This window comes from Crassostrea angulata, chromosome 2 (assembly GCF_025612915.1).
Source record: "Crassostrea angulata isolate pt1a10 chromosome 2, ASM2561291v2, whole genome shotgun sequence".
NCBI classification, from domain to species: domain Eukaryota; kingdom Metazoa; phylum Mollusca; class Bivalvia; order Ostreida; family Ostreidae; genus Magallana; species Magallana angulata.
Window position 1 is genome coordinate 46,367,720 of NC_069112.1, and position 14,583 is coordinate 46,382,302.

The following is a 14,583-nucleotide window of genomic DNA, read 5'->3' on the forward strand; positions in this document are numbered from 1 at the left end:
TGAAATTCTTTAATTGACATCTTGACACAATGTCAACAGTAGATTGAAATTTCTTTTGCTACGAAAAGATAGTTACAGACATTCAAATGCACAATGCTAAACTTGCTGGAGAGTGTGGATGACCAGGCATGCATAAGGAGAAAAATAGCCTCAACACCTAATTTTTTTTAAATTTAATTGTTTAGGAGATTTCATTTTTAGCCAAAGATAAGGTTATATTTTATTCAAACGTGCAATGCTGAACTCACCGGAGGTTATCGTTAGTCAGGTATACATAGAGAGAAGAAAGGCCTCCATACCTAATCTATTCTATAACATGTTTTGTAGCTGAAAAAAAACCTGATGCTTTAGTCAAGTTTAGAAGATTGATTATATGTTGATTTTGTTATTGAATAAATCTACCTTGTAGTTTTCAGCAAAATTATTTCTAAATAAGCCATTTAGTTGAAAGACAGTTGTAAAATAGCAGGGGCAGGGTATGGTGGGTATTAAAAAGTGAAGAGAAGGAGGGGATGGGGGGTACCGATAAAGAGGAGATGGATGTTTATGTTGGTTCTGATGTTGTAGACCTTGTCATTACATATACAGTCAAACTTCGTTATCTCAAACTATTTTGAATCGTTTAAAAACTTCTAGATATCCGACTATTTGAGATATTGAGGGTAAAATACTTTAAAAGATAAGGGTTGGGACTTACAAATCACTTCGTCATATCCATTGTATTTAAGATATCAGTGTTCGAGATATCGAAGTTCAACTGTATAAGCTTTTTGTTTTGTGTAGATGGTGTGGTTCAGAGAGAACTGGTATGAGGAGGTCCTGAGACAGCTGAAGCAGGGACTGGCCAAGTGTCACGCCGTGGCATTCGAGAACCGCGGAGCAGGTACGTCTCTCTCTCTCTCTCTCTCTCATTCTCTCTCTGCCCTCTCTCTCATTCTCTCTCTGCTTCTCTTCTCTGTGCCATCAAGGAGTGATCTATCCAATCTTTTTCCTTTAATTAATTTGTCAGGATTTTGCTGTATAGTTTTAAACAGTATTTAAAACTATTAAACAGTGTTCTGTGTATCTAAGGTTTGCTGATTCCACTTTTTACACTACACATCTTTAACTTCTTCAATATTCTACTATTCATGTTTTTTTAGCTGCCTAGTCTTAATACTACTCAAACAATCTTCATAACCAAAACACTCTGGACTTCATTGCTAGTCAATAAACATGTCAAGCAGTGTCCTGACAGTCTGTATATATTTCAGTTGCTGATGCCACCATAACACCACACACCTTGAACTTTGTCAAGAAGCTGGTCAGCACGTTTGGTGTGGGGATCGAGAATGTCTCGAGCGTAAGCACCACGTTCTCAAGCGCAGCAAGTGAGTCCCTGGCCCGCCGAGCTCAGGCCACCGCACAGGATCCGGTGTTCCAGAAAATGAAGAGCCAGTTTACTACGGACTTTGACTTCAAGTAAGGATATGGCTAGATTCATGTTAATTTACGTAGGCTAGGGAAGTAGAGATTGTTAGATTCATGTTAAATGATGCAGGGTGAATAGCTTCATGTTAAATTACAAAGCAAGTTATTGAGGAGGGTGGGGTGAGGGATGGTTCATTTCTAAAAGTAACGATTTTTAGATTCATATATCACAGATGGTAATTTTTAGATTGAAATTCTTGTTAAATTACAAAGAAAATAGGACGGGGGATGGGGGTTAATTCAGCACTTAGATAAAAGATTATTAGATTTTTGTTATTGATAGCTAAAGAGCACAGTGAATTTTTGGGAGGGGGGATTTTTTTAACCAGGCAGATTAGAGATTGAGGTAATTTGGCTCCGCCCTCACCTACTTTCCTCAAGTCAATACTCAGCCTCAAGTTTTTTATCTCAAATTCATGCAATATTCCTTTAAGGCTTTGAGTTGAGGACCGAGTTGAGTGATTTAGAAATTTTGATGATGATGGGGCCTGAATTGAAGTTCTAATGTTAATGTCTAGGATTTCAAAATTATCTTTTTTTTTTAAATCTTTGTGGTTTTATTTTTTAGTGTCCCTGGTTCCACGAAGCTTCACAACCTGATCAACAAACTGAAGAAGTGGATCAAGATTCTGGAGGCCAAAACTAAACTTCTACCCAAGTAAGATTTTATTCGCAATATTTCTCATTTGTTAACTCGCTGTTGGCCAGGGTTGTTTTTTTTTCCTCTTAATTCATTGTTATGTTACAGTAAAACATGCTTATAGTGAACATGCTTATAATGAATTGATGCTTACAACAAAGTGAATTTCATTCCCCGTCACGTAATTACATGTTGTAAACTTTACGGATATAACGAATTACACTTACAATGAAGTAAAATTGCCCGTCCCTTGGACTTCGTTATATGCGTGTTTTACTGTACTTTGTCCATTTTCAAGTAGAATCGCGTACAGAATTCACAATTTTGATACTTAAAGCAATGTATGTAACATGTATTGTATGCGTCAAATGTATCACAGAAAAAGTAATACTCATACTCTAGTTACCGAAAAATTCAACATAGTTATTGAAATTCTATTAATTATATACAAGTATAATAACTCCTCAAATACCAGTAGACTCAGAGAATCTGCATTATTTTGTTGATTATGAAGATCAGAGAATCTGCATTTCTTTTCACACAATGAATTTGGAGCTCTTCTGTTTCTGCGTGCCCTCCTACTGCCCTCATAGAATTATTAGTCTCAGTTTGATTGTTGACAGGTCCTTCCTGATCGAAGAGAAATGCCGATTCTTGAGTAACTTTTCACAACACACGGCGGAAGTGGAACTGCCGGGCGAATTCCTGTTACCAAAGGTACGTTATTTCAATGTTAAAAAGGACAACACAGAAGCCATTTCAATGGTGGATATTAGATTTTATTTATATTTATGTAAATGTTCAGGAGTACAAACACACTTTAAAAAAAAAAAAAAAGAAGACTTTTCTGTGTTTAAGAAAAAGGATAAATGTTTAATTCATTCAAAATCCAGTAAAACCACAATATTTTGCCATTGAAAATTATTCATGGTCAAGGAATATTTTTTATCAGCTCTTGCATGGAACACAATTAAGAGGGCTGGATTGCTGTTGCCATTTTAAGACTATATTTTACTCCTTTAAAGGGAGAGCTTTTTATGTATTATATAATTTATACAGGTCTGGAAAAAAAAATCAAATCTTAAAGCTTAAATATGAGATTCCGATGTATACTTCACAATATGAGACTTTTAGTGGTGGTTAAAAATGTCATTTTCAAAACTTAAACTAAAGGTAGATCTGGCCCTGGGGCCATGAAAGTTAGACAAGGTCACTTATAATCTCAGTCTCACTTTAACAAAAGGAATATATGGTTAAAAAATGAGACTGAAATCAAAAGTGAGCTCATGCATCTAAGTTTTATGGCCCCGGGGCCTGATGGGTAATTTGTTGACCTCTCGATCAGCCTCCTTAATATACTTATAGATAGAAACTTTCCTAACTGTACCACAATATAGCAGAGGTGGAGTTATGATTTCTGATTTATTTTTTTCTACGTTCTATGTACAGCACAGTCATTACTACGTAAGGATTGCCCGTTTCATGCCGCGGGTGGAAATTGTCCAGAAGCACAACACCGCCGCGCGGCGTCTGTACATCCGCGGACACAATGGCAAGGTAAGTGGCGGTTACGGCGGTTAGAGTAAAAAGAAATTAATGTATTCAATTTGGTTCTTGGCCAAATCAAGTTCGAATTTTAATTTTGATTTAACTATTAAACAAAATAGCTGGGGTTTTGGGTTTTTTTTTTCTAAAATTGATGGAGATTGGACAAAAGAAAGATACTAGACATTAAATGTTAGCTAGAGAAAAAAGAAATTATGTATTGGTTCTCATCCAAAACAAATTTTAATTTTAATTTTACTATTGAAATGACGACTGGATATAAGAAGGGAAGTCTTATGAACAATAATAAAATTTAGTGTGGTCTTAATAGTTTTTCAATGATTGGACAATAAAAAGGTAGACATTAAATGTCTTAATGACGTGTGAACAACCGTTGGGGACTAGCTTTTTTATTGGCGCCTCAGATACCAAATGCTAATAGAATGCACCTGTGTTTGTAATGTTTCACCAAGATTGGACTATTGATCATATTAGAAAGAAAGTATTGCATATTAAAATTTAGGTATGGATTAATAAACAATTTACAATACATTAAGAGATCTAATGTAGTTACTGAAACCATAATAACTGTACGATAACTGCATGCTTCTTATTTTGTTAGAAAAAATTATACTATAAACCAATTTTTATTCTCGGCGTCTTTTTTCGCGATCAACTGCCGATAAACTGGTTCGTGACGACTAATGTTTGCGACCAAGCCCTCTCCAGACCTTTATCGTTATAAAGGATTGGTTCACGGCAAGAAATATTCGTGACGACAAGGCTCTCACTAACCTCGCGAAAATTTCTTGTATGCGAATAAAAGTTGTTTTACAATATATGTGAATCTTCTTTACAAAGCAGTTGTGACGATTTCATGTCATAATTTCACATGAATAAATAACGATAATTAAGGATACATGTCTACCCAAATTTTGCCTGGAGTGCTGGGTTCTTTAGCTGGCATGCATAATGAATAATGATTACTCTAAAATTCAGTGTTGTATACATACAAATGTAGTTATTTTAGCCTAGCTGTGGTTTTTTTCTTTCTTTCTTTTTCTTTTTGCCCTTTTACAAACAGTTTTGTTCCATCTTTAATGACCAAAACACCTAGAAAAAACACTCTTTTTGATTAACACAGTTACTTTAAGTTTTTTTTTTTTTTTTAAATTTGCTTAGTCTGAAATTCGCTCTTTGACATTGAAGGGAAGAAAATGAAATAGGCTTATACTTCTCTGTATAGAATATCTGTGTAGATTTGCTCTGGAATTTTTCTAATTTTATGACAGACCAAATATATTGGATCTGGTTACTATTACTACAATAATAGTTATTGTAAAATTTCACAAAGTTCCCATGCATGTACAGCTGAAATTTGGTATCTCGAACACCGATAATTCTCGAATACAATGGATATGTCGAAGAGATGTTTAAGTCCCAAACGCTTAAAGTATTTTACCCTTGATATCTCGAATACTCGGATATCTTGGAAGTTTTTTAACTAGTCCCATCTAGTTCAAAATAACGTGGTTTGACTGTATATATACAGTGTACAGGGCTAATGATTTTGCCATATTTTGTTTTGAATGTTTATGACAAAATATTTCTTTGGTATTGGTTGGCGCTGGTAAAAGCATTACTTCTGTCCTATTGTGTATTCAACCTGCAGAAAGCTTTCCCTACATAAATACCAAATAAATGTCAAATTGTTTTTCATTTAAGCCTGAAGGGCTTTATGACAGATTTGATTTGTACTTTATCACCTCATAATATTCAAAGAATAATTCCATATTAATACTCATACTTATATTACGGGTAATTTTCAGCAATTATACACAAAAATATTAAAATAATAATCGGATTACAGTCATTACACACTATCAAGTCAATTTGTAGTGATATCACAGACAAAGACAGTGGAAAATGTTAATAGTCAAATTTAATGCCAAGTTTAAGAAGGACATTTTATGCTTGATCGTTAAGTCTAGTCTGGTCTGATTGGTTTCAAAACTCTGAAAAAAGTCGCACAGTCACCCATCTAGCAGAAATGACAACTGGATTTAAGAAGGGAAGTCTTATGAACAATAATTAAATTTAGTGTGGTCTTAATAGTTTTTCAATGCCGAAAAACATGTAACTCTAGCAGAATAAACAGATCTGAGTCAGACTCCATATTTAGCTGTTAATGTCACTTTAATTCCTGTTTACAAATTGGGCGTGGGTAAAGTGCGATGTAATTTTGTGATGGGAGTCTGGTGACTTTTATCACGTAATTCGATTGCATCACAATCAAAAGCTTGTGGATATCTTTAAACTGTTGAGTAACAGCTGTGTTTATCACGAGATTGTGTCCGATGATTGAACTATAAAGTCACGTTGTCTTATTTATTCCAAACACCGTTTTACTTGATTCGTTTTACGTGCCTTGATTTAATATTTGACTGACTCTATATGCTTGATACAGCATCTGTATCAAATATTTTGATGATTCCAGTGCAAGATCAAAGTTTTTTTTTTTTATTAAGGGTAAATAGATGTAGCATCATCATATTCAATGCAATATCTGATATACACTTAATATGCATCTTTCCTGATTCCCTGGTTTGCAGTGTATGGCATTTATATGAAACTCAGTTCTTCATATTTCCTGTTCATTTCAATCAAATCAATATTTATTCATTAATATTTCAGTAATGGTAAGTCATATTTTCACATCATCTCACAATAGCCTTTTTTCCCCCCACAGGTGTACCCCTACCTGGTGGTCAACGACGCGTGTCTGACCGAGTCTCGCCGCGAGGAGCGGGTCCTCCAGCTGTTACGCATGATGAACCACTTCCTGACCAAGCAGAAGGAGACCCTGCGGCGACTTCTGTACTTCACAGTGCCACGCGTGGTAGCCATATCGCCACAGATGAGGCTGGTGGAGGATAATCCCGCCTCTGTGTCACTGCTGGATGTTTACAAACAGGTCAGTAATTATCACAATTTTCCCCTTACCCCCCCCCCCCCCCCAACCCCCTTTATGGAAATTTCAAGTATAGGACCCTGCTGGATGTCTTCAAAGAGTTCAGAGATCTTACTTTCCCCTTTCCTTGTGGAACAAATTTCAAGTTAAGACCTTACTGGATATCTTTGAACAGGTTGGTGATTCAATTTCCCCCTTTATTTCTCTACTCCCCTTAAGGAAATATCAAGTATAGAACTGCTGGATGACTATACAAACAAGTTGGTGATCACAATTTCCCCCTTATCCCCCCCCCCCCCCCCATTTTTCAAACCGTCACAACTGTCTTCAAACTGGAGTTAACTTTTCGTAATAAGTGTGATGTAATAAAATCTTACTTCTTATTTAGAAGCCTTTTATCAATAATATTTCTACCTGTAATTTTTACATCATTTGTCCATTTCTGTCTCTTTCTTATTTCACAGAGGTGTACCAAGCGGGGAATCGAGCATGACGCTCCGGTTGCTAGGTACTACGAGCGCCTGGCGACGGTCCAGGCCCGGGGGTCACAAGCAAGTCACCAGGTACTGAGGGACATTCTGAAGGATGTCCAGAGTAACATGGTGCCCCGGGGTCTGCTGAAGGAGTGGGCGGTCCACACGTTCCAGACCGCCACCGACTACTGGACCTTCAGGAAAACGGTCAGTATTTAGATACATTACTTGGTGGGATGAACTTCGTCGTAATTAACAGTTATTTATCTTTTATAAGATAGATAATGAAATGCACTTAAATGATAATTATTATGTTCTGTTGTTACCAACTTCCCTCCGAATTTTGTCAATTTTTCTCAAGCCTAGTATGAATTTTTATCTCAAATTTATGCACTTTTCTAAAAAAAAAAAATTCTGAGCTGAAGTATTTGTTGTCAACGTAGGGGCATAGTTTGTCATGGTAGCAATTTTGAATTTCTTTAAGATGACTGAACCCATATTTTTTGCTAACAATTCTTGCGAAATAAGAATCATGGAACTGGACTCTAGATCAAATTTTAAAATTCTCTACCCACCAATTGTAAGGGGGGTATACAAATGATTAAAAAGTTAAACTGCCATCTCTAGATCAAAAAGTTTGTAATTTTGGCGTATGGATCTCACTATTAAGTCCGATTGATAAGAGGCACATTAAGTTAGCTGTACTAAGAAGCACATTTACCTAGCTGTATGAAAAAAAAATAACATTATTTGATGCATTCTCTGTCCACAGCTGACCATACAGCTGGCCCTGATGGGGTTCGCGGAGTTTGTGCTCCACTTGACGCGGATGAACCCCGACATGATCTATCTCCACCAGGACTGTGGATATATCAACATCTCCTACTTCAAATTCGACATAGACGACCAGTCAGGTAAGGGAAATTGATGGAAACTCTCCACAATGGGTGAGAAAGGGGGAAACTTTCCACAATGGGCAATAAAGAGGGAAACTTTCCACAATGAGTAATAAAGAGGGAAACTTTCCACAATGGGCAATAAAGAATTAGTTTATCACATTGTCAGGCAGTTGTCTGAAGATTCTAGGCTTTGGAATTTTATGTTGAAAAAAAAAAGAAAAGAAAGAGAAAATGTGAATGGAGAAAAAATAGTTATGATACATACTGCATTTTTAAAAATTATTCCATCATGCAAACAAAAATAATAAATGAATACAGAGTTTCCTTTTTTTGGTTTTTAAATATGGTAGTCACTGTTTATCTATTTCAATCTTTGATAAAGTCAAAAGTTTTCCCTCAAATGCACAAGGACGTAAATGATGAATTGTATGCTTTAGAAATAAAAAAGTGAGCTGGAGATGTAATGATTGCGACTGATCTTTCAGGTGACCTGGACGCTAATCGCCCTGTGCCCTTCCGCCTGACCCCCAACATTGCCGAGTTCCTGACGATGACCGGTGTAACCGGCCCCCTCACGGCCTCCATGGTGGCATCAGCGCGATGTCTGGTCCAGCCCCAGTACAAACTACCCAGCTTCCTGAGGGCCATCCTCAGGGACGAATACATCACCTGGCACAAAAAAGTACTGTAAATTCCTTATATTACGGGAGTACACAATTGCGCTTTATCACTGTTTTGTATCAAATTGCGATAATATAAAATAGTGAACATGGAACCTTTTTTCCTTATTTCTTTTTGTTCTCGACTCTCAAAAAATAATGGATAGATTTAAAATCTGCAAAGGGTGCTTCTTGCGATTTTACGCGGATATTAATTCCAAAAGGAATCTACAGAATTAGGTTTAAAACTCTATTTACATGCAAGTAAATGTATTACCTGGTCAAGAAATTGCTCTGATCTTTTTTTTTTATAGATTCTGTATGTTTTTATTTGACAGGTGAGGTAATTGGTTGTCAAAAAAGATTTCATATTTCTTATAGGCTGTAAAAACAGGGGGTTACCTGCATGAATAACGTAAATTTCAAGCTGGGCAGGAAATTGCTTAAAGCAAATTTCTCTTTCTCTTCACTATTTTATTTATCCATCTTTGTCTACCAAAATCAAATATATATGTAAACTAATTGAAGTATTAAAAATCTGTTTTACAGAAACAGGAGGAGATGAAGCCAGGTGTGGAGCCTACAGATATGGACAGTGAGCAGCTGATCGCCATGGTCAATAAGGCAGTGTCCGCCATCACTACTAGACTACACAGTAAGTCACATACCAAACAGTCGGTCACATACCATATAGTCACATACTGTACAGTTATTCACATACCAAATAGTCACATACTGTACAGTTAGTCACATACCAAATAGTCACATACCAAATAATCACATACTGTACAGTTAGTCACATATTGTATAGTACTGGTAAGTCACATACGGTTCAATAAGTCACATAACATAAAGTTAGTCACGAATTGTACAGTTAGTCACATATTGAACAATTAGTCACATGCCATTTGATAAGTCACGAATTGTACAGTTAGTCACATACCATTGGGTAAGTAATGAATTGTACAGTTAGTCACATATTGCACAATTAGTCACACACCATACAGTAAGTCACATACCATTTAGTAAGTCATGTATTGTACAGTTAGTCACATATTGTATGGTTAGTCAAATATACAATAAGTCATATATTGTACAATTAGTAACATACAGTACATTTAGTCGCATGTTGTACAGTTAGTCACATGTCATATATCCGGTTAATTTTGTGATGATCTAGTTTTTGCTTTTTTGGCATTGAAAAAAAATGGCAAAAATCATATTTTATTCAAATTCTTATACATGTATTATACTAAGAAAGTTTAATCACAAAGCATGACTTGCACAAATAAAAAAGTAACTTCTTTATCCCATTTTTGCAAATTTACAGTATTGTGCCTTCTTTAAGTTCCTTGGACTAACTTTTTTTTGAGACGGGATATTTTTTCGTTCTAATAGACATTAAGTTAAAGTTAATTTCCCTCGTAGGATAAGTCAAGGAGAGAAAAAAACAGCAGAAACTCTAAATTATTGATGTTCACCTCACTTTGCAATATTTCAGATCTGGCTACTTTTGACGGGGCAGAGAGCCGAGTTAGTACCCTTGTGGCTGCCGCCAACAGCCACGACAATCTGTGTAGAATGGACCCCGCCTGGCACCCCTGGCTATAAGGAGAAACAACTTTGTCAAACACTGTTAAATGGAGATTAACAGGGGGTGGGGGGGGGGGGTAAATTTCGTTGCATGTATGATGACCGTTTGTAAAAGAGAAATGACTCCCACAGACTTTGTACAAAGAGGAATAAAATAACAGTGGAGAAAACTAATCATTCATGCATGAGGACTGTTTAATTTGTTAAAAGGAAAACTTTAAACAGAGGAATAATGAGAGAGAAAAAAATCTCAGTCTGGTTTGACAAACTGGGATAACAGTGAAAAAAAATTCCCAGAACATATATTGTGAACAGTTTATAAAAGGGAAATTACTCTCACAGAACACTGTACAAAGGGAAATAACAGTGTAAAAAATTCATCATATATTTACATGTGCAAGGATGTTTGTTTAAAGAAAGATCAATTATGTTTTGTAAATAAGACACACCGCTGAAAAACTCTGAAAAGAGTGGATGGGGAAGGACCAAAAAAGAACCAATTATATATGGATATATTGTAAAGTGAAAGAACTCTACTTAAAGGGAATGACTCTTAGATTTGAAGTCTGTGTTAACAGTTTGTAAAAGGGAAATAACTCTTCAAAACAAAACTATGGAGTGAGAGCATGAAATATTAGAAGTTTGTAAAAGTATACCACTCTTTTGAGAGTTTGTTGAACCATAAAAAAATCATTTTAATAAATTGGATTTCTTGTAGAAATTTAATTTTATGATTTAAAAAATATGATGATTGAGTTTGTTGTTTATATCCAAAGTAGCAAAGTATACATAGTGCAGCATTTGACAATTTGTTAGTGTTAATATATTCTAACACGTTTACGTATATGAAATGCATCAGAATTTCTTGTTCAAAATGCATTGTTAAGGTTAAAATTCACCACAATCAAGTTTGAATGTGAAGTTGTATGAGTTCTATTTGTAATATTTGATAGCATATGTCATCCATTTTCAATTATATTTTGTGACAGTGCTTATTGCAAAGTAGTAACTCATCAGTAACTCAAAGGTTTACATGTTGAAATAGGATAATTCATTCGTTTTTGTATGTGAATTTATCATTATTGACTTGCGACTTGTAATTTTGTGTATTAATCGCATATTTCAACTTCATCAATAAAATTCTCCTCAGATAGCAAAGTATTAGTTTGAACATTACTATATATTACTACTCAGTAAATGATATAATTTGAGAAATTGATTATTATTTTTTTTTATTTGTGAATTTTTTCAACTCGCCTGAGCTGAAAGCTCAAGTAAGCTTTTCTGATCGTTTTTAGCTCACCTGAACTAGGTTTCATAATCAACAAAAAGAAATCTTGTCTAGACCCCTGTCATTCAATTGTTTATCTGGGAGCTTTGTTTCTGTTCAAACAAAAAATAGTACTTCCATCTCAAGACAGATTGATAAATTTGGTACACACAACCAAAATGTTAATGAAGGGTCAGAAAACAACCAGAGATCTTCATCATTGGTTAGGAATAGTTTCCTCTTGCATAGATCTAATTCCCAATGCTCGTCTTTATATGAGACCAGTACAATTACACCTAAGTTTTTGGAAACCAAGTTCATTAGATTTGGAGAAGGTAATTCCTATTACACAACATCTCAAATTACACCTACAGTGGTGGTTAAATACAGCAAACATTTCCAGGGGCAAATCTCTGCAACTGGAAGAATTAGGAATGACCATAACTACAGATGCATCTCTAACAGGGTATTGGGGGTCAACTCAACAATCAGATAGTTCAAGGATTATGGGACAGTTGTCACCAGAAATGACATATCAACTGTCTAGAGATGGAAGCAGTATTTTTGACTTTGAAACACTTTCAAAAACAAATTCAAAACAAAACAGTGTTGATCAGATGCACAACACAACAGTAGTTCAGTACATAAACAAACAAGGGGGAACAAGATATCCTCGTCTTTGTTTCCAAACTTGGGATCATTGGAATTGGGCAATAAGTCAAAATATCAAACTGAAGGCTGCACATATAGCTTGGAAGTTGAATGTTTTAGCAGATCATTTGAGCAGGGTCAAGATCAGACAAACAGAATGGATGTTGAACAAAGAAGTAGTCTGACTATTTTTCAAATGTGGGGACATCCATTGATAGACATGTTTGCATGGTATCCCCACAATCAAGCCTATGCACTAGATGCTCTGACAATTTCTTGGAAAGGGATGTTTCTCTATGCATATCCCCCAATATGTTTGATCCCCAAAGTTCTTCAACAATTCTGATAGCTCCATTCTGGCCAAGAAGGCCTTGGTACACAGAACTACTTCAACTTTTAGTAGCTGTACCATTGAAACTTCCAACTTGCCCACAGTTACTTCAACAACCAACTTTACGAAATTAATATTTTTGGAAATATTTTTTTAGTAAGGATGGAAAGATGGGTCTGTAGTGTCTGTTGTTGTCTATAAAGACACATAAATTCATTTAAGAATTTATGAAAACATTTGTTCAGAAACCAGGAACGTTGCCTAAGCCATTAAACAGATGATGCACACAATTTATCAAACCATTAAGATTGCCATATTGTGACACACCGTCTTTAAAAGTATAAAGCCTTGATGTAGTGAACTACCTTACAGGGAACTAGACACGATTAAACATCAACATTATGAACCATTCATTTTTTTCGGTGGTGACGGATTGGCATTTGATTTAGATCGATACATGTAAACTAAAAACGATTCCGGGTCGAAAAATCAGATCATAACACTGAAGAGACCTTTAAACTGAAGTCGGCGGCTTGCGCAAAGAAGGTACAACAAATGCACTGCATGAAGTGCAATCAACGAAAGGGCATATATATTTTAGCTAGCTGTTAAAAAATTTGAATATCGATTGCAGCATGGGACTCAATAAGTTGCACAATGACTTAAAATTGATATTTATCGCCAACAAAGAGTGTTTTGCCATTTAATTTTAAAATGTATTTAAAACCCCAGGTCTGATTGTTCAAAAGGTGGTTCACTTTAACACTGAACTGTAATATATCGGTAAATTGCAGACAGCGTTGGTCTCATAATATTTGATAGAAATACTTCCTTTATCAAAGGTTGGGTGTATGTACACTGATGTATAAGTGTTGGAGTTTTGGAATTATTGAACATTAACGTTCATGAGTTAAAGGATGGTGTATCTCTTTTCAAATTGGACCTTTTTGTTCTTCTATTTTCTCATCAATGAATGAATTTCAATGAATTTCAATTCGTTGAATCAGACAAGAGGATTATACTGATTTTTTAATTGATCAAATACTATTGAACGATTTTTAGCCAAAAGCAGTATCATGAATTTTCGGAAAGGAACAACCTTTGTTCTAATGGGGCTGAGATTAAAACTGAACAACATTCGATCTAAATCAAACGGTACCCGATCACCACTGAAAAACCTTGAACTTATCAAAACTGAATCAGGATTAAGAAATGTTCGACGAAGGCCCATTGATATTCGAACAAAGCTCAGTGGTTTCAAAACAGAGAAGATAAGCACCCGTGTTGGCCTCGACAATTTGAAGTCATCACTGAACATCTGCACAACAGTAGCAAACCACACTTTGCAAATGGGACTAACTAGCGCCGAATCTAGATTAAACAATGTTATATCGAAGGTTAAAACGGTTACACCAGAAATTGAAAACATTCAAGCAGGTTTGCAATCAACAATGCAAACCAGTCGAGCAAAGCTTCAAAAAAGCCTCGAATTTGGCTTTGAAAAAACTCAATCAGGACTGGACAACGTCCTAAACAGTCTCGATTCGGGACTTGAAAAAACTCGATCAGAACTGGACAACGTTCAAAACAGCCTCTACTCAGGGCTTAAAAAAACTCAAACAGGACTGAACACCGTCCGAAACAGTCTCGATTCAGGGCGTGAAAAAACTCGATCAGAACTGGACAACGTTCGAGACAGCCTCTTCTCAGGGCTTGTAAAAACTCGAACAGGACTGGACACCGTCCGAAACAGCCTCGATTCGGGGCTTGAAAAAACTCGATCTGAACTGGCCAACGTTCGAAACAGTCTCGATTCAGGGCTTGAAAAAACTCGATCCGAGCTGGACAACGTTCGATCACAAGTGAGCAAAACGATATTACATCTCGACAAGACTCGATCAAAACTGAGTGACAGAAGATTAAGATTACCGGAAAACTTTCGATCAGGATTTAAGAACATTAGATCAAAGTCGTACACATATCAAAAAGTACAGACAATAGTATCGTCTGAAATAAACAACAATCGAATAGGACAATACCTCCTTCGAATCGGATACAAAATGATTGAGTCAGAATATATG

The 14,583-nt window shown here is 35.8% G+C and overlaps 1 protein-coding gene across 5 annotated transcripts in view; it reads left to right on the forward strand.

The window, feature by feature from the left end:
- LOC128173471 (transformation/transcription domain-associated protein-like) overlaps positions 1-11,408 on the forward strand; it is a 70,015-nt gene extending 58,607 nt beyond the window's left edge. For 3 of the 5 annotated variants that reach the window (XM_052839161.1, XM_052839164.1, XM_052839165.1), the window contains 11 exons: positions 784-883; positions 1,254-1,461; positions 2,039-2,128; positions 2,719-2,827; positions 3,560-3,667; positions 6,405-6,629; positions 7,091-7,306; positions 7,872-8,013; positions 8,484-8,680; positions 9,207-9,312; positions 10,159-11,408. In XM_052839161.1, coding sequence (XP_052695121.1) covers positions 784-883; positions 1,254-1,461; positions 2,039-2,128; positions 2,719-2,827; positions 3,560-3,667; positions 6,405-6,629; positions 7,091-7,306; positions 7,872-8,013; positions 8,484-8,680; positions 9,207-9,312; positions 10,159-10,268 — 1,611 coding nt within the window. In that variant the 3' untranslated portion in view covers positions 10,269-11,408. The remainder of the gene's footprint in view (positions 1-783; positions 884-1,253; positions 1,462-2,038; positions 2,129-2,718; positions 2,828-3,559; positions 3,668-6,404; positions 6,630-7,090; positions 7,307-7,871; positions 8,014-8,483; positions 8,681-9,206; positions 9,313-10,158) is intronic. The other 2 variants (XM_052839166.1, XM_052839162.1) reach the window with 1 other exon arrangement.
- The last annotated feature ends 3,175 nt before the right edge of the window (positions 11,409-14,583 follow it).